At 55.0% G+C, this 25,000-nt stretch overlaps 2 protein-coding genes across 2 annotated transcripts in view; both read left to right on the top strand.

Annotated features, from left to right (window-relative positions):
• Positions 1–2,032, top strand: part of LOC144953434 (uncharacterized) — a 14,209-nt gene extending 12,177 nt beyond the window's left edge. The window contains exons 7-8 of the mRNA XM_078884013.1: positions 870–911; positions 1,865–2,032. Coding sequence (XP_078740139.1) covers positions 870–911; positions 1,865–2,031 — 209 coding nt within the window. The 3' untranslated portion in view covers position 2,032. The remainder of the gene's footprint in view (positions 1–869; positions 912–1,864) is intronic.
• An 80-nt stretch (positions 2,033–2,112) lies between these two features.
• LOC144953433 (uncharacterized) overlaps positions 2,113–25,000 on the top strand; it is a 23,608-nt gene continuing 720 nt past the window's right edge. The window contains exons 1-9 of the mRNA XM_078884012.1: positions 2,113–2,184; positions 2,677–2,831; positions 4,641–4,731; positions 5,631–5,890; positions 6,789–7,079; positions 8,892–9,037; positions 16,266–16,386; positions 17,344–17,615; positions 22,369–25,000. The exon at positions 22,369–25,000 is cut by the window's right edge and continues 720 nt beyond it. Of these exons, the coding sequence (XP_078740138.1) occupies positions 4,646–4,731; positions 5,631–5,890; positions 6,789–7,079; positions 8,892–9,037; positions 16,266–16,386; positions 17,344–17,615; positions 22,369–22,545 (1,353 nt within the window). The 5' untranslated portion in view covers positions 2,113–2,184; positions 2,677–2,831; positions 4,641–4,645 and the 3' untranslated portion in view covers positions 22,546–25,000. The remainder of the gene's footprint in view (positions 2,185–2,676; positions 2,832–4,640; positions 4,732–5,630; positions 5,891–6,788; positions 7,080–8,891; positions 9,038–16,265; positions 16,387–17,343; positions 17,616–22,368) is intronic.

The raw sequence follows: 25,000 nt of genomic DNA on the forward strand, positions 1-25,000 counted from the left end.
GATGTTGACTACCTCGCCTGGTTTACCACCTCTACCACCACCATCACCACCCACTACCACCACCACCATCACTACCACCCACTACATCACTAACATCAGCTACCCTGCTCACACACTGTGCTACGCCATCTCTAAACCTCTACAAACACTTCGCCTTGAGAGGCTAAAACCCCCTTTTCCTGATGAAGGCCGCTGGTGTTGCGATCGAAACGTCGCCGCTTTTTGTTATTTTCTTTGCACAGATCTAGGAGACTTTAGCGAAACACCAAAAGAAGATGACTGATGATGATGATGTTGATGATGTTGTTGATGATGTTTATGATGTTGATGATTATGTTGATGATGATCATAATGATGATGTTGATTGATGATAATGATGATGATGTTGATGATGATGATGTTGATGATATTGATGATGATGTTGATGATGATGTTGATGATGATGAGGTTGATGTTGATGATGTTGATGATGATGATGTTGATGATGATGTTGATGATTATGTTGATGATGATGTTGATGATGATGATGTTGATGATTATGTTGATGATGTTGATGATGATGTTGATGATTATGTTGATGATGATGTTGATGATGCTGTTGATGATGATGATGTTGATGATGATGTGATGATGATGAATTATGATGATGATGTTGATGATTATGTTGATGATGTTGATGATGATGTTGATGATTATGTTGATGATGATGTTGATGATGCTGTTGATGATGATGATGTTGATGATTATGTTGATGATGATTATGATGATGATGTTGATGATGATGTTGATGATTATGTTGATGATGTTGATGATGATGTTGATGATGATGATGTTTATAGTTGAACAGTGATCTCTGCTGTCCTCTGCAGGTGGTAATGGAACTATGAACAGCAATGGATCAACCCATACAGGTTGACCCAACTCACCCACTCACTCACACCCACTCACTCACTCCACCTCTCACCCACCCACTCACCCACTCACTCCACTCACTCACCCACTCACTCACCCACTCACTCACCCACCCACTCACCCACTCACCCACTCACTCACCACACCACTCACTCACCCACTCACCCACCCACCCACCCACCCACTCACTCACCCACTCACTCACCCACTCACCCACCCACCCCACCCACTCACTCACACCACCCACCCACCCACTCACCCACTCACTCACTCACCCCACTCACCCACCCACTCACTCACTCACCCACTCACCCACCCACTCACTCACTCACTCACACACCCACCCACTCACCACTCACCCACTCACCACCACTCACTCACTCACCACACTCACCCACTCACTCACCCACCCACTCACCCACCCACCCACCGACTCACTCACTCACTCACTCACCCACTCACTCACCCACCCCACTCACTCACTCACCTACTCACTCATTCACTCACCCACTCACTCACTCACTCACTCACCCACTCACTCACCCACTCACCCACTCACTCACCCACTCACTCACCCACTCACCCACTCACTCACCCACTCACTCACTCACCCACCCACTCACTCACTCACTCACCCACCCACCCACTCACTCACTCACTCACCCCACTCACTCACTCACCCACTCACCCATTCACTCACTCACCTACTCACTCATTCACTCACCCACTCACTCACTCACTCACCCACTCACTCACCCACTCACTCACCCACTCACTTCACCCACTCACTCACTCACCCACCCACCCCACTCACTCACTCACCCACTCACTCACTCACACCACTCACCCATTCACTCACTTCACCTACTCACTCATTCACTCACCCACTCACTCACTCACTCACACCACGCACCCACCCACCCCCTCACCCCCTCACCCTGTTCCTCACCAGGACCGCTCACCGCTCACTCACCTGAGACTCACCGACCTTGCCCGCCTCACCCTGCGCTACCCTGCGCTCCGGTGACACCGACAGCCGCCGCCTCACTGGCTGTGCCCAGCGCTGCCTGGAGAGCCTGGAGATCGACTCCCTGGCCACCTCGCTCAGCCAGGGCATGAAGGTATAGTACCAGTACTATATACTATAGTACTGGTACTATAGTACTATAGTACTGGTACTATAGTACTATAGTACTGACTGGCTGTGCCCAGCGGTGCCTGGAGAGCCTGGAGATCGACTCCCTGGCCACCTCGCTCAGCCAGGGCATGAAGGTATAGTACTGGTACTAATATACTATAGTACCGGTACTATAGTATATAGTACCAGTACTATAGTACTGGTACTATATACTACAGTACTGGTACTATAGTACTATAGTACTGGTACTATATACTATAGTACTGGTACTATATACTATAGTACTGGTATTTTATACTATAGTACTATAGTACCGGTACTACTAACCAGCACTCTCTCCCCAGGTCCACTTCAGTGCCTCCCAGCTCTCCGTGACCCTCCAGGAGGAGCAGGGAGACTATAGTACTAGTACTATAATACTATAGTACTAATACTATAGTACTATAGTACCGGTACTACTAACCAGCACCCCCCTCTCTCCCCCAGGTCCACTTCAGTGCCTCCCAGCTCTCCGTGACCCTCCACGAGGAGCAGGGAGACTATAGTACTAGTACTATAATACTATAGTACTAATACTATAGTACTATAGTACCGGTACTACTAACCAGCACCCCCTCTCTCCCCAGGTCCACTTCAGTGCCTCCCAGCTCTCCGTGACCCTCCAGGAGGAGCAGGGAGATGCGGAGACTTTCGCCGGAGCCCTGCGTCACGTGGCCTACGTGAACAGCAGAGCCTTCCCCTCGCCTGGCGAGCGGAGAGTCCAGTTGCAGACTCACGTCTCGTACGCAGCCATACAATCACCACTCACTCACTCAGTCACTCACTCAGACAATCACTCACTCAGTCAGTCACTCAGTCAACTCACCTCAGTCAGTCAGCCAACTCACTCACTCACTCAGTCAGTCAGTCACACACTCACTCAGTCACTCACTCACTCACTCAGCCACTCACTCAGACAATCACTCACTCAGTCAGTCACTCAGTCACTCACTCAGTCAGTCAGCCACTCACTCACTCACTCAGTCAGTCAGTCAGTCAGTCAGTCACACACACTCACTCAGTCACTCACTCACTCAGCCACTCACTCAGACAATCACTCACTCAGTCAGTCACTTACTCACTTCACTCACTCAGTCACTCACTCAGTCACTCACTTCAGCCACTCACTCACTCAGTCAGTCTCTTACTCACTCACTCAGTCACTCAGTCACTCACTCAGCCACTCACTCACTCAGTCAGTCACTCACTCAGCCTCTTACTCAGTCACTCACTCAGACACTCACTCAGCCACTCACTCAGTCACTCAGCCACTCACTCACTCAGTCATTCAGTCAGTCACTCACTCAGTCACTCAGTCAGTCACTCAGTCAGTCACTCACTCAGTCACACACTCACCACTCACTCAGTTACTCACTCAGACACTCACTCAGCCTCTTACTCACTCACTCACCACACATTCACTCAGCCACTCACACACTCACTCACTCAGTCACTCACTCAGTCAGTCACACACTCACTCAGTCACTTAGCCACTCAATCACTCAGCCAATTACTCACTCACCAGTCACTCACACACTCACTCACCACTCACTCACTCAGCCCTCACTCACTCAGCCACTCACTCACTCACCACTCACTCTGTCACTGTGTGTGTGTCACTGTGTGTGTCACTGTGTGTGTGTCACTGTGTGTGTGTCACTGTATGTGTGTCACTGTGTGTGTCACTGCGTGTGTCACTGTGTGTGTGTCACTGTGTGTGTCACTGTGTGTGTGTGTCACTGTGTGTGTCACTGTGTGTGTGTGTGTCACTGTGTGTGTCACTGTGTGTGTCACTGTGTGTGTCACTGTGTGTGTGTGTCACTGTGTGTCACTGTGTGTGTGTGTGTCACTGTGTGTGTGTCACTGTGTGTGTGTGTGTCACTGTGTGTGTCACTGTGTGTGTCACTGTGTGTGTGTGTGTCACTGTGTGTGTCACTGTGTGTGTGTGTGTGTGTCACTGTGTGTGTATCACTGTGTGTGTGTGTGTCACTGTGTGTGTCACTGTGTGTGTGTGTCACTGTGTGTGTCACTGTGTGTGTGTGTCACTGTGTGTGTGTATCACTGTGTGTGTGTGTCACTGTGTGTGTGTGTCACTGTGTGTGTGTGTCAATGTGTGTGTGTGTCACTGTGTGTGTGTGTCACTGTGTGTGTCACTGTGTGTGTGTGTCACTGTGTGTGTGTGGCACTGTGTGTGTGTGTCACTGTGTGTGTGTGTCACTGTGTGTGTGTGTCACTGTGTGTGTGTGTGTGTCACTGTGTGTGTCACTGTGTGTGTCACTGTGTGTGTGTGTCACTGTGTGTGTGTGTGTGTCACACTGTGTGTGTGTGTCACTGTGTGTGTGTGTCACTGTGTGTGTGTGTCAATGTGTGTGTGTGTCACTGTGTGTGTGTGTGTCACTGTGTGTGTCACTGTGTGTGTGTCACTGTGTGTGTCACTGTGTGTGTGTGTCACTGTGTGTGTGTGTGTCACTGTGTGTGTGTGTGTGTGTGTCACTGTGTGTGTCACTGTGTGTGTCACTGTGTGTGTGTGTCACTGTGTGTGTCACTGCAGGTGCGATGGGGAGGGACCCCTGCGTGGAGATTCCGGACGTGGAGGTGGTGGTGGTGGTGCCCAAATCCCCAGAGCCACGCATCACCCTGTGGTGAGACACACACTCAGTGACACACTCAGTGACACACACAGTGACACACACACAGTGACACACACAGTGACACACACACAGTGACACACACAGTGACACACACACACACACACAGTGACACAGTGACACACACAGTGACACACACAGTGACACACACACAGTGACACAGACACAGTGACACACACACACACAGTGACACAGTGACACACACAGTGACACACACACACACACAGTGACACAGTGACACACACAGTGACACACACAGTGACACACACACAGTGACACAGACACAGTGACACACACACAGTGACACAACAACAACAATAACCGCCATTCGCCACTAAGTGGCGGTGACGTCACCACGACGCTTGTGCCAGGCCACGTGCACCTTGAGGCTACCACGTGAAGTGTCGAACGCCCGCTGGCAGGAGGTCACGGGGCAGACCCAGCAGGTGCCACGGGTCGACTGACCGAGATGACCGAGACGACTGGCTGATGCACCACCTGTGCCCCCTACTGTGCCAACTTGCTGCGCTTTAGCCACCCGGCGCTCACGCATCGTTGTTGTGAGCGTCGCCTCCTCCGTCCCTCCGTTGTTGTTGGAGGGCGACTGCCTCCAACCTGCCCAGTAGCAGCGTCCTTCACGAGCCTCCTCCACTGAGGCCGATCTTGACACCGCTTGGTACCCAGTCATCGGCAAGTCCACTCAGCTCCACGTCCTCCTGTACCACATCATTCCATCTCTTCTCTAGCCCGTGCCTCCTCTCTGTCACGATGGCCGTGTCAGAGACACTGAGGGTCTGGGTTCAATCCCTGGGTCTGGGTGTCTCTGTCAGGGGGTTCACGATGGCCATTCCCTCCCCCCCCTCCCCCCCCCCCTCCCCCCCCCGCTCCCCCAGGGCCCCCCAGGACGTGGCGGGTGTTGGCTCGCGAGCTGCTGGGCTCGGCGCGTCGTTCCGGGGGAGTGGCCTTCCTCAGGGAGATCAGCGTCAGGAGCTTCCTGAAGAAGGTCACAAGCAACGGCGGCGGCAGGAGGGGCGGGAAGACACGGGGGGGGCGAGGTGGAGGTGGTGGTGGAGGTGGTGGAGGTGGAGGTGGTGGACAAGAGAACGAGGTGGTGGAGGAGGAGAGGAGGTGGAGGAGCAGGACTTGATCGATGGTAATCGCTTGGTGATGGAGGTGGTGGTGGAGGTGGTGGTGGTGGAGGAGGTGGAGGTGGTGGGTGGAGGAGGAGATGGATGAGGTGGTGGAGGAGGTGGTGGAGGTGGTGGTGGAGGAGGAGGTGGTGGTGGAGGTGGTGGTGGAGGAGGAGGTGGAGGTGGTGGAGGTGGTGGTGGTGGTGCTGGTAGAGGTGGTGGTGGAGGAGGAGGTGGTGGAGGAGGTGGTGGAGGAGGTGGTGGTGGAAGGTGGTGGTGGTGGTGGTGGTGGTGGAGGAGATGGAGGAGGTGGTGGAGGAGGTGGTGGTGGAGGAGGTGGGAGGTGGTGGAGGTGGTGGTGGTGGTGCTGGTAGAGGTGGTGGTGGAGGAGGATGGAGGAGGTGGTGGAGGAGGTGGTGGTGGAGGAGGTGGTGGTGGAGGAGGAGGAGGTGGTTGTGGTGGTGGGTGGTGGAGGTGGTGTGGAGGAGGAGATGGAGGAGGTGGTGGAGGAGGTGGTGGTGGAGGAGGTGGAGGTGGTGGAGGTGGTGGTTGGTGGTGCTGGTAGAGGTGGTGGTGGAGGAGATGGAGGAGGTGGTGGAGGAGGTGGTGGTGGAGGAGGTGGTGGTGGAGGTGGAGGAGGTGGTGGAGGAGGTGGTGGTGGTAGGTGGTGAGGGTGGTGGTGGTGGTGGTGAGGGTGGTTGTGGTGGTGGTAGAGGAGGGTGGTGGTAGAGGAGGTGGTGGTGGTGGAGTAGGTGGTGGTGGTGGTGGAGGAGGTGGTGGTGGTGGGTGGAGAAGATGCTGATGATGTTGTTGATGCTGCAGGCTTCTCATCGCCAGAGGATGATGATGATGCTACTACTGATGATGATGATGATGTTGACGATGATGATGATGTTGACGATGATGTTGTTGATGCTGCAGGCTTCCCATCGCCAGAAGAGGATGTTGCTGATGATGTTGAGGAGGTGGAGGTGATGCACAATCTGGATGAGTGCGTCGTGCAGCTGATCCAGGGTGGTGAGGAGGGTGGTGAGGGTGGTGAGGATGGTGAGGGTGGTGGTGAGGGTGGTGAGGGTGGTGGTGAGGGTGGTGGTGAGGGTGGTGAGGAGGGTGAGGAGGTTGGTGAGGGGCTGTACCTCCTCACCCCGCCGGAGCTGAGTAGCCGCGTCACCGCCGTGGAGGGGCGATGGAAGAGACGCCTCACGCTCACCGGTAACACTCACCACACTCACCACGCTCACTCACCACTCTACCCTCACCCACCCACTCACTCACCCACCCGCCCACTCACCCACTCACTCACCCACTCACTCACTCAGCCACCCACTCACTCACTCACCCACGCACCCACTCACTCACACACCCACTCACCTTCACCCACCCACTCACTCACCCAACCACTCACTCACCCACTCAGTCACTCACCCACTCACCCACTCACTCACTCACTAACCCAGTCACTCACCCACTCACTCACTCACCCACCCACCCACCCACCCACCCACCCACTCACTCACTCACTCACTCACCCACCCACCCACCCACCACTCACTCACCACCCACACCACCACCAACTCACCCACTCACCCACTCACTCACTCACCCACTCACTCTCTCACTAACCCACTCACTCACCCACTCACCCACTCACTCTCTCACTAACCCACTCACTCACACCACTCACCCACATCACTCACCCACTCACTCACTCACTCACCACCCACCCAACCACCCACCCACCCACTCACTCACCCACTCACTCACCCACTCACTCACTCACTCACCCCACTCACTCACCCACCCACTCACTCACTACTGCTGCTACTGCTGCTACTGAAACTACTGCTGCTACTGCTGCTGCTACTACTGCTGCTGCTACTACTGCTGCTGCTACTACTGCTGCTGCTACTACTACTGCTACTACTACTACTGCTGCTACTACTGACACTACTACTGACACTACTACTACTACTACTGCTGCTGCTTACTACTGACACTACTACTGACACTACTACTACTACTGCTGCTACTACTGACACTACTACTGGACACTACTACTACTACTGCTGCTACTACTGACACTACTACTGACACTACTACTACTACTGCTGCTACTACTGACACTACTACTAGACACTACTACTACTACTGCTGCTACTACTGACACTACTACTGACACTACTACTACTACTGCTGCTACTACTGACACTACTACTGACACTACTACTACTGCTGCTGCTTACTACTACTGCTACTACTGACACTACTACTGACACTACTACTACTAACTGCTGCTACTACTGACACTGCTACTGACACTACTACTGACACTACTTACTACTACTGCTGCTACTACTGACACTACTACTGACACTACTACTACTACTGCTGCTACTACTGAACACTACTACTGACACTACTACTACTACTGACACTACTGACACTACTACTGACACTACTACTGACACTACTACTACTACTGCTGCTACTACTGACACTACTACTGACACTACTACTGACACTACTACTGGACACTGCTACTGACACTACTACTGACACTACTACTGACACTACTACTGACACTACTACTGACACTGCTACTGACACTACTACTGACACTACTACTGACACTACTACTGACACTACTACTACTACTGCTGCTACATACTGGACACTACTACTGACACTACTACTGACACTACTACTGACACTACTACTGACACTACTACTGACACTACTACTGACACTACTACTGACACTACTACTGACACTACTACTACTACTGCTGCTACTACTGACACTGCTACTGACACTACTACTGACACTACTACTGACACTACTACTGACACTACTACTGACACTACTACTGACACTGCTACTGACACTACTACTGACACTACTACTGACACTACTACTGACACTACTACTACTACTGCTGCTACTACTGACACTACTACTGACACTACTACTACTACTGCTGCTACTACTGACACTACTACTGACACTACTACTGCTGCTGTGTAGGTGTGAGCACGCTGGCTGTGTACGAGCAGCTGCTCCGTGACGTGCGCTACTGGAGCAGCGGCAGCGTCGCTGGAGCCTCGAAGACGATCACCGTCACCTGCTCCGAGATGGACGGGCGCTACCATAGCAACCGCATCGCCGTGGTGGTACCACTCGCTCTCAACTCGCTCTCGACTCGCTCTCGACTCGCTCTAGACTCGCTCTAGACTCACTCTAGACTCATGTTGGCAATAACCACAACACAAGCAGTTAAGATGCTAACAAAAAGAAACAACTCTGATGATGATGATGATGATAATGATATGCACTGTCCTTGAAGCTGATTGGTCCACACCCGAGACAGCTTTTCTTAGAGCCCAGTCTCCATTGGTGTAGGACCAGATGACGCCAAACCATCGTGCCACGAAGGAGCTTGGCACGACGGGTTCCACCCCAAACGACAGCCCCGACACAAAGTCGGGGCCTCCCTTTTATACCTCCAGCGTGACTTGGCTCCTCCCACAGACACACCCTTGACCACGCCCACATCCACGCCCTTGACCACGCCCACAACCACAGCCTTGACCACGCCCACATCCACGCCCTTGACCACGCCCACAACCACGCCCACAGACACACCCTTGACCACGCCCACAACCACACCCTTGACCACGCCCACAACCACACCCTTGACCACACCCACAACCACTCCCTTGACCACGCCCACAACCACACCCTTGACCACGCCCACAACCACACCCTTGACCACGCCCACAACCACACCCTTGACCACGCCCACAACCACACCCTTGACCACGCCCACAACCACACCCCTGACCACGCCCACAACCAACCCCTTGACCACGCCCACAACCACGCCCTTGACCACGCCCACAACCACACTCTTGACCACGCCCACAACCACACCCTTGACCACGCCCACAACCACGCCCACAGACACACCCTTGACCACGCCCACAACCACACCCTTGACCACGCCCACAACCACACCCTTGACCACACCCACAACCACTCCCTTGACCACGCCCACAACCACACCCTTGACCACGCCCACAGACACACCCTTGACCACGCCCACAACCACGCCCTTGACCACGCCCACAACCACGCCCACAGACACGCCCTTGACCACGCCCACTACCACACACTTGACCACACCCACAACCACTCCCTTGACCACGCCCACAACCACACCCTTGACCACACCCACAACCACACCCTTGACCACGCCCACAACCACTCCCTTGACCACAGCCACAACCACTCCCTTGACCACGCCCACAACCACACTCTTGACCACGCCCACAACCACTCCCTTGACCACGCCCACAACCACACCCTTGACCACGCCCACAGACACACCCTTGACCACGCCCACAGACACACCCTTGACCACGCCCACAGACACACCCTTGACCACGCCCACAACCACGCCCTTGACCACGCCCACAGACACACCCTTGACCACGCCCACAGACACACCCTTGACCACGCCCACAGACACACCCTTGACCACGCCCACAACCACGCCCTTGACCACGCCCACAGACACACCCTTGACCACGCCCACAGACACACCCTTGACCACGCCCACAACCACGCCCTTGACCACGCCCACAACCACACCCTTGACCACGCCCACAACCACACCCTTGACCACGCCCACAACCACGCCCACGTCCACACCCCTGACCACGCCCACAACCAACCCCTTGACCACGCCCACAATCAACCCCTTGACCACGCCCACAACCAACCCCTTGACCACGCCCACAACCACGCCCACAGACACACCCTTGACCACAACCACACCCTTGACCACGCCCACAACCACACCCTTGACCACGCCCACAGACACACCCTTGACCACGCCCACAGACACACCCTTGACCACGCCCACAGACACACCCTTGACCACGCCCACAGACACACCCTTGACCACGCCCACAGACACACCCTTGACCACGCCCACAGACACGCCCTTGACCACGCCCACAAACACGCCCTTGACCACGCCCACAGACACACCCTTGACCACGCCCACAGACACGCCCTTGACCACGCCCACAAACACACCCTTGACCACGCCCAGACACACCCTTCACCACGCCCACAGACACGCCCTTGACCACGCCCACAACCACACCCTTGACCACGCCCACAGACACACCCTTGACCACGCCCACAGACACACCCTTGACCACGCCCACAGACACGCCCTTGACCACGCCCACAACCACACCCTTGACCACGCCCACAGACACACCCTTGACCACGCCCACAGACACACCCTTGACCACGCCCACAGACACACCCTTGACCACGCCCACAACCACGCCCTTGACCACGCCCACAGACACACCCTTGACCACGCCCACAGACACACCCTTGACCACGCCCACAACCACGCCCTTGACCACGCCCACAGACACGCCCTTGACCACGCCCACAGACACGCCCTTGACCACGCCCACAGACACACCCTTGACCACGCCCACAGACACACCCTTGACCACGCCCACAACCACGCCCACGTCCACACCCCTGACCACGCCCACAACCAACCCCTTGACCACGCCCACAATCAACCCCTTGACCACGCCCACAACCACGCCCCTGACCACGCCCACAACCACGCCCACAGACACGCCCTTGACCACGCCCACAAACACACCCTTGACCACGCCCACAGACACACCCTTGACCACGCCCACAGACACACCCTTGACCACGCCCACAGACACACCCTTGACCACGCCCACAAACACACCCTTGACCACGCCCACAGACACACCCTTGACCACGCCCACAGACACGCTTTTGACCACGCCCACAACCACACCCTTGACCACGCCCACAGACACACCCTTGACCACGCCCACAGACACGCCCTTGACCACGCCCACAACCCTTGGCTCCGCCCACCCTCTGGAACCTCCCAGAAGGGTTCTGGGCTCCACGTCACTCGTCGCTGTTCTTGGGTCTGTCGGGGACGTCACCGAGAAAAAGACGCGATCACGACGTTTCGATCGCAGCACCAGCAACCGTCATCAGCTTACGTGTCTCTATTATTGTTCTGTGTGTGTGTGTGTCTGTGTGTGTGTGTCTGTGTGTGTGTGTGTGTCTGTGTGTCTGTCTCTGTGTGTGTGTCTGTGTGTGTGTGTCTGTGTGTGTGTCTGTGTGTGTCTGTGTGTGTCTGTGTGTGTGTGTCTGTGTGTGTGTGTCTGTGTGTGTGTGTGTCTGTGTGTGTCTGTGTGTTTGTGTCTATCTGTGTGTGTGTGTCTATCTGTGTGTGTATCTGTGTGTGTGTCTATGTCTACCTGTGTGTGTGTCTATGTCTACCTTTGTGTGTGTCTACCTGTGTATGTGTCTACCTGTGTGTGTGTCTATTTATCTGTGTGTCTATGTATGTGTGTCTATCTATCTGTGTGTCTATCTGTGTGTGTGTCTATCTGTGTGTGTGTGTCTATCTGTGTGTGTCTACCTGTGTGTGTTTCTATCTATCTGTGTGTGTGTGTCTATGTATGTGTGTCTACCTGTGTGTGTGTCTGTGTGTCTATCTGTGTGTGTCTCTGTGTGTGTGTGTCTGTGTGTGTGTGTGTCTCTGTGTGTGTGTGTCTGTGTGTGTGTCTATCTGTGTGTGTCTCTGTGTGTGTGTGTCTGTGTGTGTGTGTGTCTCTGTGTGTGTGTGTCTGTGTGTGTGTGTCTATCTGTGTGTGTCTCTGTGTGTGTGTCTGTGTGTGTGTGTCTCTGTGTGTGTGTGTCTGTGTGTGTTTATCTGTGTGTGTCTCTGTGTGTGTGTGTCTGTGTGTGTGTGTGCGTCTCTGTGTGTGTGTGTCTGCTTTATTGACCTGGTCCAAGCCTATGATACCATCAGTAGGACTGGGCTCTGGGTTGTTCTTCGTGCTTTCGGAGTCCCTGACCCTCTGCTCACGATCATTAAGGACCTTCATGATGGTGAGCGGGCCCGGGTAAAACTACGTGGCCGGGAGTCGGAGCCTTTCCCTGTACACCTTGGGGTGCGACAGGGATGTCCTCTGGCTCCCACATTATTTAACATCTATTTCGACTGCGTAGTTCGTGAAGCCTTCAAAAGCTGTATCGGGGGAATTACCATTTGGTACAGATATAATGGGAGGCTGATCGACGCCCGGGTGCGATCAAGGGATGGCTCCCTATTGGTCAACCACGTTATGTATGCCGATGATTTGGTAATAGCTGCTCATTCAGAAGAGGAGTTGGAGACGCTGCTGCTGAGACTGGAGTGTGCCACCAAGAGGTGGGGCCTTACCATCAGCCCCACCAAAACTAAGCACCTGCCTGGGTATTTTGTACCATCGGGCACTCCACCCCCACAACTCCCAATCGGTGATGGGGCAGTTGTGGAGAAAGTGGAGAGTTTCCCATACCTGGGCAGTGTGCTTATGACCGGCTCCAGTTTATCAGCAGAGGTCTCACTCCGAATCAGTCGAGCGGCAATATCTTTTCATCGGTTGCGTAACGCTGTGTGGAAGCTACCTGGTCTGTCGCTCCGCACGAAGCTTCAGGTCTTCTCGGCCACGGTCATTCCCTCCCTTCTCTATGCTTGCGAAACGTGGACCCCCCTAGTGGAGCATCTTCGCCGGTTGGAAACATTTAGGCTGGCCTGCCTACGATCCATCCTGGGTTTAACCAGGCTGGATTGTGTGAGGAGCTCACAAGTCCTTGAAAGATCTGGGCAAAGTCCCATCAGTGAGCTCCTCCGGCAGGCAAGGCTGCGTTGGCTGGGTCATGTAGCCCGCATGCCCAGCCACCGCATGCCTAAACAGCTTTTGTTCGGCCGGATCGAGGGGGCTAAACGGGCGCGGCACGGGCTAGAGAAGAGATGGAGTGATGTGGTACAGGAGGACGTGGAGCTGAGTGGACTTGCCGATGACTGGTACCAGCGGTGTCAAGATCGGCCTCAGTGGAGGAGGCTCGTGAAGGACGCTACTGGGCAGTTGGAGGCAGTCGCCCTCCAACAACAACGGAGGGCGGAGGAGCGACGCTCACAACAACGAGCGGAGCGCCGGGTGGCTAAAGCACAGCAAGTTGGCACAGTAGGGGGCACAGGTGGTGGATCAGCCAGTCATCTCGGTCATCTCGGTCAGTCGACCCGTGGCACCTGGGTCTGCCCCGTGACCTCCTGCCAGCGGGCGTTCGACACTTCACGTGGCCTCAGGGTGCACATGGCCTGGCACAAGCGTCGTGGTGACGTCACCGCCACTTAGTGGCGAATGGCGGTTGTTGTTGTTGTTGTTGTGTGTGTCTGTGAGGTCCTGGGGGAGGGAAAATCTCTCAGCCAGGAAAACATCGTGGCACAAAGTGGGGATAACCCTGCTGAGGCTGGGGTGCCTCAGATATTGGAGGAAGAAGTCACCCCCTGTGAGTGGCTGGCTGAGGTGCCAGCTGTTGAGGAAGTACTGAGGGCGATCCGGAGTCTGAGACCAGGGAAGGCACCGGGCAGAGATGATCTCCCAAGCGAAATGCTGAGGGAGGGTGGCGTTTGTGCACAGACTGCCCTACATGACATCATAACAAGTCTGGACCACTGGACGGGTTCCGCAGGACTGGAAGGATGCCCTGGTGGTCCCCCTCTTTAAGAAGGGGGACCACACAGACTGTAACAACTACAGGGGCATCTCACTCCTCAGTGTGAGGCCGGGAAAGGTCCTGGCAAGGATTATTCAACATCGCCTTGCTAGGCACGCTTAGGAGAGGCTTGCGGAGCCCCAATGCAGTTTCAGGAAAGGGCGGTCCTGCACAGATGCCATATTTTCTGTCCGTCTGCTACAGCAGAGGTGTAGGGAATTCCAACAAGACCTACATCTCTGCTTTATTGACCTGGTCAAGGCCTATGATACCATCAGTAGGCCTGGGCTCTGGGTTGTTCTTCGTGCTTTCGGAGTCCCTGACCCTCTGCTCACGATCATTAAGGACCTTCATGACGGTGAGCGGGCCCGGGTAAAACTACGTGGCCGGGAGTCGGAGCCTTTCCCTGTACACCTTGGGGTGCGACAGGGATGTCCTCTGGCTCCCACATTATTTAACATCTATTTCGACTGCGTAGTTCGTGAAGCCTTCAATAGCTGTACCGGGGGAATTTCCATTTGGTACAGATATAATGGGAGGCTGATCGACGCCCGGGTGCGATCAAGGGATGGCTCCCTATTGGTCAACCACGTTATGTATGCCGATGATTTGGTAATAGCTGCTCATTCAGAAGAGGAGTTGGAGACGCTGCTGCTGAGACTGGAGCGTGCCACTAAGAGGTGGGGCCTTACCATCAGCCCCACCAAAACTAAGCACCTGCCTGGGTATTTTGTACCATCGGACACTCCACCCACACAACTCCCAATTGGTGATGGGGCAGTTGTGGAGAGAGTGGAGAGTTTCCCATACCTGGGCAGTGTGCTTATGACCGGCTCCAGTTTATCAGCAGAGGTCTGACTCCGAATCAGTCGAGCGGCAATATCTTTTCATCGGTTGCGTAACGCTGTGTGGAAGCTACCTGGTCTGTCGCTCCGCACGAAGCTTCAGGTCTTCTCGGCCACGGTCATTCCCTCCCTTCTCTACGCTTGCGAAACGTGGACCCCCCTAGTGGAGCATCTTCGCCGGTTGGAAACATTTAGGCTGGCCTGCCTACGATCCATCCTGGGTTTAACCTGCAGGCTGGCTTGTGTGAGGAGCTCACAAGTCCTTGAAAGATCTGGGCAAAGTCCCATCAGTGAGCTCCTCCGGCAGGCAAGGCTGCGTTGGCTGGGTCATGTAGCCCGCATGCCCAGCCACCGCATGCCTAAACAGCTTTTGTTCGGCCGGATCGAGGGGGCTAAACGGGCGCGGCACGGGCTAGAGAAGAGATGGAGTGATGTGGTACGGGAGGACGTGGAGCTGAGTGGACTTGCCTATGACTGGTACCAGCGGTGTCAAGATCGGCCTCAGTGGAGGAGGCTCGTGAAGGACGCTGCTACTGGGCAGTTGGAGGCAGTCGCCCTCCAACAACAACGGAGGGCGGAGGAGCGACGCTCACAACAACGAGCGGAGCGCCGGGTCGCTAAAGCACAGCAAGTTGGCACAGTAGGGGGCACAGGTGGTGCATCAGCCACTCATCTCGGTCATCTCGGTCAGTCGACCCGTGGCACCTGCTGGGTCTGCCCCGTGACCTCCTGCCAGCGGGCGTTCGACACTTCACGTGGCCTCAGGGTGCACATGGCCTGGCACAAGCGTCGTGGTGACGTCACCGCCACTTAGTGGCGAATGGCGGTTGTTGTTGTTGTTGTGTCTGTGTGTGTGTGTCTCTGTGTGTCTACCTGTGTGTGTGTCTCTGTGTGTCTACCTGTGTGTGTCTCTGTGCAGGTGCGACCTCTGCATGTCTCTGCCACGCCGCTTCCAGCCCACGCTGTGGGCGGCCCCAGAGACGCAGCAGACGCAGTGGTGGTGGCGGTGGTGGTGGCACAACAATCCGGCCACAACAGCGGTACCACCACCACTACCACTACCACCACCACTACCACAACCACCACTACCACCACCACTACCACTACCACAACTACCACCACTACCACAACCACCACCACCAATACCACCACCACTACCATCACTACCACCACCACTACCACCACTACCACCACTACCACCACCACCACTACTACCACCACCACCACCACTACTACAACCACCACTACCACAACCACCACCACCACCACTACAAACACCACCACCACAACCACCACAACCACCACTACTACAACCACCACCACAACCACCACCACTACCACCACAACCACTACTACCACCACCACCACCACTACTACAACCACCACTACCACAACCACCACTACCACCACCACTACCACCACCACCACCACTACTACCACTACTACAACCACCACTACCACAACCACCACCACTACAAACACCACCACCACAACCACCACAACCACCACTACTACAACCACCACCACAACCACCACCACCACCACCACAACCACCACTACTACAACCACCACTACAACCACCACAACCACTACCACCATCACCAACAGAACAACCACCTCTTGTGATGTCGATGGTGGTGGTTGATGTTGTTGGGTTGCTAACGTGGTGGTGGTTGTGGTGGTTGTTGTGGTGGTGGTGGTGATTGTGGTGGTTGTGGTGGTGGTTGTGTTGTGGTGGTGGTGGTTGTGGTGGTGGTTGTTGTGGTTGTGTCGTTGTTGTTGGTGGTTGTTGTGGTGACACTAACGAGGTTGTGGTGGTTGTGGTGGTTGTTGCAGTGTCGACCAGCAGCCCCAGCGTGGTGGTGGTGGTTGTGGTGGTGGTTGTGGTGGTTGTTGTGGTGGTGGTGGTTGTGGTGGTGGTTGTGGTGGTTGTGTTGTTGTTGGTGGTGGTTGTGGTGACACTAACGAGGTTGTGGTGGTTGTGGTGGTTGTTGCAGTGTCGACCAGCAGCCCCAGCGTGGTGGTGGTGGTTGTTGGTGGTTGTGGTGGTGGTGCTCTTGGTTGTGGCTCTCCTGTTGGGAGCCATGCGCGTGAGGGGCGTGGTCAGCGAGTTCGGTGGGCGGGGCCACGAGGGAGGTGGGCGGGGGCTACGGAGGAAGTGGGAGGAGCTACGGGGGAAGTGGGAGGGGCTACGGGGAAGGGGGAGGAGCCAGTGGGGGAGTTGGACTGGGACGACTCAGCACTCACCATCACCGTGAACCCCATGGAGGTGAGTCCACTCACCACTCACCCACCACTCACACCACCACTCACCCACCACTCACTCACCCACCACTCACTCACCACTCACCCGCCACTCACTCACCACTCACTCACCACTCACCCCCACTCACTCACCACTCACTCCACCACTCACCACCACCACTCACTCACTCACCACTCACTCACCACTCACCCACCACTCACTCACCACTCACTCACCACTCACACACCACCACTCACCCACCCACTCACCCACCACTCACTCACCACTCACCCACCACTCACTCACCACTCACCCACCACTCAGTCACCACCACTCACTCACCACTCACCCACCACTCACCCACCACTCACTCACCACTCACCCACCACTCACTCACCACTCACCCACCACTCACTCACCACCACCCACTCACCACCACCACCACTCACCCACCACTCACTCACCACTCACCTCACACACCTCACCCACCACTCACCCACCACTCACTCACCACTCACCCACCACTCACTCACCACTCACCCACCACTCACTCACCACTCCCCACCACTCACTCACCACTCACCACCCACCACTCACCCACCACTCACCCACCACTCACACACCACTCACTCACCCACTCACCCACCACTCACCCACCACTCACTCACCACTCACCCACCACTCACACTCACCACTCACCCACCACACACCCACCACTCACTCACCACTCACCCACCACTCACTCACCACTCACCCACCCACTCACCCACCACTCACTCACTCACCACTCACTCACCACACCACCCACCACTCACTCACCACTCACCCACCACTCACTCACCACTCACCACCACTCCTCACCCACCACTCACCCACACTCACCCACCACTCACTCACCACTCACTCACCACTCACCCACCACTCACCCACCACCACTCACCACTCACCCACACACTCACTCACCACTCACCCACCACTCACTCACCACTCACTCACCACCTCACCCACCACTCACTCACCACTCACCCACCACTCACCCACCACTCACTCACCACTCACCCACCACTCACTCACCCACTCACACCACCACTTCACCTCACCACTCACCCACCACTCACCCACCACTCAGTCACCACTCACTCACCACTCACTCACCACTCACCCACCACTCACTCACCACTCACTCACCACTCACTCACCACTCACCCACCACTCACTCACCACTCACCCACCACTCACTCACCACTCACACCACCACTCACCCACCACTCACTCACCACTCACTCACCACTCACTCACCACTCACCCACCACTCAGTCACCACTCACTCACCACTCACTCACCACTCACTCACCACTCACCCACCACTCAGTCACCACTCACTCACCACTCACCCACCACTCAGTCACCACTCACTCACCACTCACCCACCACTCACCCACCACTCACCCACCACTCACCCACCACTCACTCACCACTCACCCACCACTCAGTCACCACTCACTCACCACTCACTCACCCACTCACCCCACCACTCACCCACCCACTCACTCACCACTCACTCACCTCTCACTCACCCACTCACCCCACCACTCACCCACCACTCACCTCACCACTCACCCACCACTCACACCCACCACTCACCCCACCACTCACTCCCCACTCACTCACCACTCACCCACTCACTCACACCACCACTCACTCACCACTCACTCACCACTCACCCCACCACTCACTCCACCACTCACTCACCACTCACTCACCACTCACTCACTCACCCCACCACTCAGTCACCACTCACCCACCACTCACTCACCACTCACTCACCACTCACCCACCACTCACCCACCACTCAGTCACCACTCACATCACCACTCACCCACCCACTCACCCACCACTCACTCACCACTCACTCACCACTCACCCACCACTCAGTCACCACTCACCCACCACTCACTCACCACTCACTCACCACTCACCCACCACTCACCCCACCACTCAGTCACCACTCACTCACCACTCACCCACCACTCACTCACCACTCACCCACCACTCAGTCACCACTCACTCACCACTCACCCACCACTCACCCACCACTCACTCACCACTCACTCACCACTCACCCACCACGTCACTCACCACTCACCCACCACTCACTCACCACTCACCCACCACTCAGTCACCACTCACTCACCACTCACCCACCACTCATCACCACTCACTCACCACACTCACCACCACTCACTCACCACTCACTCACCACTCACTCACCACTCACCCACCACTCACTCACACTCCCACCCACTCACTCACCACTCACTCACCACTCACCCACCACTCACCGACCACTCACTCACCACTCACCCACCACTCACTCACCACTCACCCACCACTCACTCACCACTCACTCACCACTCACTCACCACTCACCCACCACTCACTCACCACTCACTCACCACTCACCACCACTCACCCACTCACTCACCACTCTCACTCACCCACTCACCCACCACTCACTCACACACTCACCCACCACTCACCCACCACTCACTCACCACTCACCCCACCACTCACCCCACCACTCACTCACCACTCACCCACCACTCACCCATCACTCACTCACCACTCACTCACCACTCACCCACCACTCACTCACCACTCACCCACCACTCACTCACCACTCACTCACCACTCACTCACCACTCACCCACCACTCACTCACCACTCACCCACCACTCACTCACCACTCACTTCACCACTCACCCACCCACTCACTCACCACTCACTCACCACTCACCCACCACTCACTCACCACTCACTCACCACTCACTCACCACTCACCCACACTCACTCACCACTCACTCACCACTCACCCACCACTCACCCACCACTCAGTCACCACTCACTCACCACTCACTCACCACTCACCCACCACTCACTCACCCACTCACCCACCACTCACTCACCACTCACCCACCACTCACTCACCACTCACTCACCACTCACTCACCACCACACTCACTCACCACTCACTCACCACTCACTCACCCACCACTCACTCACCACTCACTCACCACTCACTCACCACTCACCCACCACTCACTCACCACTCACTCACCACTCACTCACCCACCACTCACTCACCACTCACTCACCACTCACTCACTCACTCACTCACTCCACCACTCACTCACCACTCTCACCACTCACCACCACTCACTCACCACTCACTCACCCACCACTCACTCACCACTCACTCACCACTCACTCACCACTCACTCACCACGCACTCACCACTCACCCACCACTCACCCACCACTCAGTCACCACTCACTCACCACTCACTCACCACTCACTCACCACTCACCCACCACTCACTCACCACTCACTCACCACTCACCCACCACTCACTCACCACTCACTCACCACTCACTCACCACGCACTCACCACTCACTCACCACTCACTCACCACTCACCCACCACTCACCCACCACTCAGTCACCACTCACTCACCACTCACTCACCACTCACTCACCACTCACCCACCACTCACCCACCACTCACTCACCACTCACTCACCACTCACTCACCACTCACCCACCACTCACCCACCACTCAGTCACCACTCACTCACCACTCACTCACCACTCACCCACCACTCACTCACCACTCACTCACCCACCACTCACTCACCACTCACTCACCACTCACCCACCACTCACTCACCACTCACTCACCACTCACTCACCACGCACTCACCACTCACTCACCACTCACCCACCACTCACTCACCACTCACTCACCACTCACTCACCACGCACTCACCACTCACTCACCACTCACTCACGCACTCACCACTCACTCACCCACCACTCACCCACCACTCACTCACCACTCACTCACCCCTCACTCACCACTCACTCACCACTCACTCACCACTCACTCACCACTCACTCACCACTCACTGCTGATGATGATGCTACTGATGATGATGATGCTACTGATGATGCTGATGATGCTGATGATGCTACTGATGATGATGCTACTGATGATGCTGATGATGATGATGATGCTACTGATGATGATGATGCTACTACTGATGATGATGATGCTACTGGTGATGCTGATGATGATGATGATGCTACTGATGATGCTAATGATGATGATGCTGCTGGTGATGATGATGATGCTACTGATGATGATGATGCTACTGATGATGATGATGCTACTGATGATGATGATGATGATGATGCTACTGATGATGATGATGCTACTGATGATGATGATGCTACTGATGATGATGATGCTACTGATGATGATGATGCTACTACTGATGATGATGATGCTACTGATGAAGATGATGCTACTGATGATGATGATGCTACTGATGATGATGCTACTGATGATGATGCTACTGATGATGATGATGCTACTGATGATGATGATGCTACTGATGATGATGATGATGCTACTACTGATGATGATGATGCTACTGATGAAGATGATGCTACTGATGATGATGATGCTACTGATGATGATGCTACTGATGATGATGCTACTGATGATGATGATGATGATGCTACTGATGATGATGATGCTACTGATGATGATGCTACTGATGATGATGATGATGCTACTGATGATGATGCTACTGATGATGATGATGCTGATGATGATGCTACTGATGATGATGATGATGCTACTGATGATGATGATGATGCTACTGATGATGATGATGCTACTGATGATGATGCTGATGATGATTCCACTCGGCAGACATGCGAGGCACCAGCTTGCAGTGACGACGACGACGATGACGACGATGGGGTGGACGAGGTGGACGAGGTGGACGAGGAGGTGGACGAGGAGGTGGACGAGGAGGTGGTGGAGGAGGATGGAGACGCGATGGGGAGAGAGAAGCTCGAGTGGGATGATACCACGCTCACCTACTGAGCTCACCACTCACCCACCACTCACTCACCACTCACTCACCACTCACCCACCACTCACTCACCCACCACTCACCCACCACTCACCCACCACTCACTCAGCTACTCACTCACTCACTCACTCACCCACTCACCCACTCACACACTCACCCACTCACTCACCCACTCACCCACTCATTCACTCAGCTACTCACTCACTCAGTCACCCACTCACTCACTCACTCACTCACCCACTCACACACTCACCCACTCACTCACTCACCCACTCACTCAGTCACTCAGTCACCCACTCACTCACCCACTCACTCACTCACTCACCCACCACTCACTCACCACTCACTCACTCACCACTCACCCACCACTCACTCACCCACTCACTCACTCACTCACCCACTCACTCAGTCACCCACTCAGTCACCCACCACTCACCCACCACTCACCCACCACTCACTCACTCACTCAGCTACTCACTCACTCAGTCACTCACTCACTCACCCACTCACACACTCACTCACCACTCACCCACCACTCACTCACCACTCACCACTCACTCACTCACTCACTCACCCACTCACCACTCACTCACTCACCACTCACTCACCACTCACCTACTGAGCTCACCTACTGAGCTCACCACTCACCCACCACTCACTCACACACTCACTCACTCACTCACCCACCACTCACTCACCCACACACTCACTCAGCTACTCACTCACTCACCCACTCACTCAGTCACCCACTCACACACTCAGCTACTCACTCACTCACCTACTGAGCTCACCACTCACTCACCACTCACTCACCACTCACTCACTCACACACTCACTCACTCACTCACCCACTCACTCACTCACTCAGTCACCCACTCACACACTCAGCTACTCACTCACTCACCTACTGAGCTCACCACTCACTCACCACTCACTCACCACTCACTCACTCACACACTCACTCACTCACCCACTCACTCACTCAGCTACTCTCACCACTCAAACCACTCACTCTAAACCACCATCACCACCATCACCACCATCATCACCATCATCATCACCATCATCATCACCACCATCACCATCACCACCACCAACACCATCACCACCACCGTCGTCACCACCATCACCACCACCATCACCACCATCACCACCATCACCACCACCATCATCACCACCATCACCACCACCATCACCACCACCATCACCATCATCACCACCACCACCATCACCACCATCACCACCACCACCATCACCACCACCACCATCACCACCACCACCACCATCACCACCATCACCACCACCATCACCACCACCATCACCATCATCACCACCACCACCATCACCACCATCACCACCACCACCATCACCACCACCACCATCACCACCACCATCACCACCATCACCAATCCTAGATGCGTCGTCTTAACATAGCAACTTGTTTAACTATTTAACTCAACAAATATTTATCAGCCGGGCCTCATGAACATTAAGTAGGTGGTCAACCCTAGCCCCGCCCACCTAATGAATATTAAGTAGGTGGTCAACCCTAGCCCCGCCCACCTAATGAATATTAAGTAGGTGGTCAACCCTAGCCCCGCCCACCTAATGAATATTAAGTGGGTGGTCAACCCTAGCCCCGCCCACCTAATGAATATTAAGTAGGTGGTCGATCCTAGCCCCGCCCACCTAATGAATATTAAGTAGGTGGTCAACCCTAGCCCCGCCCACCTAATGAATATTAAGTAGGTGGTCAACCCTAGCCCCGCCCACCTAATGAATATTAAGTAGGTGGTAATCCTAGCCCCGCCCACCTAATCAATATTAAGTAGGTGACCCTTACCCCATTTGCTGATGTGAATATGGATATGAATTAGGCGGTGACCCGTGTATTTGGACAGCGATGTGAATATTAATTGAGTCGTGCGCGTGCTGTGAATATTAATTGATGACCTGTCTTAATGTGAATATTAATTTGTGTATATTTGAGACGTGAGTAGCGGAACAATGGCATTGTCATCACTGTACGCGTTCAATTCTCACCCCCCCCCCCCCATTGGGTTCACTTGGTTTCGCCCAGTCGCATGAATTCGCTGGCCACGATTGGACCATACCAAGTGTGCCCCGATTAAGGGGGGGAAATGTGTTGTCCCCCATTGGGTTCACTTGGTTTCGCCCAGTCGCATGCATTCAATGGCCATTATTGGACCATACCAAGTGTGCCCCGAATAAGCGGGGGGGATGTGTTGTCCCCCATTGGATTCACTTGGTTTCGCCCAGTCGCATGCATTCAATGGCCATTATTGGACCATACCAAGTGTGCGTCGATTAAGGGGGGGGGAGTGGGAAATGTGTTGTCCCCCTTTGGGTTCACTTGGTTTCGCCCAGTCGCATGCTTTCAATGGCCACGATTGGACCATACCAAGTGTGCCCCGGTTAAGGGGGGAGGGGGGAAATGTCCCCCAT

Source organism: Lampetra fluviatilis, chromosome 76, assembly GCF_964198595.1.
Source record: "Lampetra fluviatilis chromosome 76, kcLamFluv1.1, whole genome shotgun sequence".
Taxonomy (NCBI): domain Eukaryota; kingdom Metazoa; phylum Chordata; class Hyperoartia; order Petromyzontiformes; family Petromyzontidae; genus Lampetra; species Lampetra fluviatilis.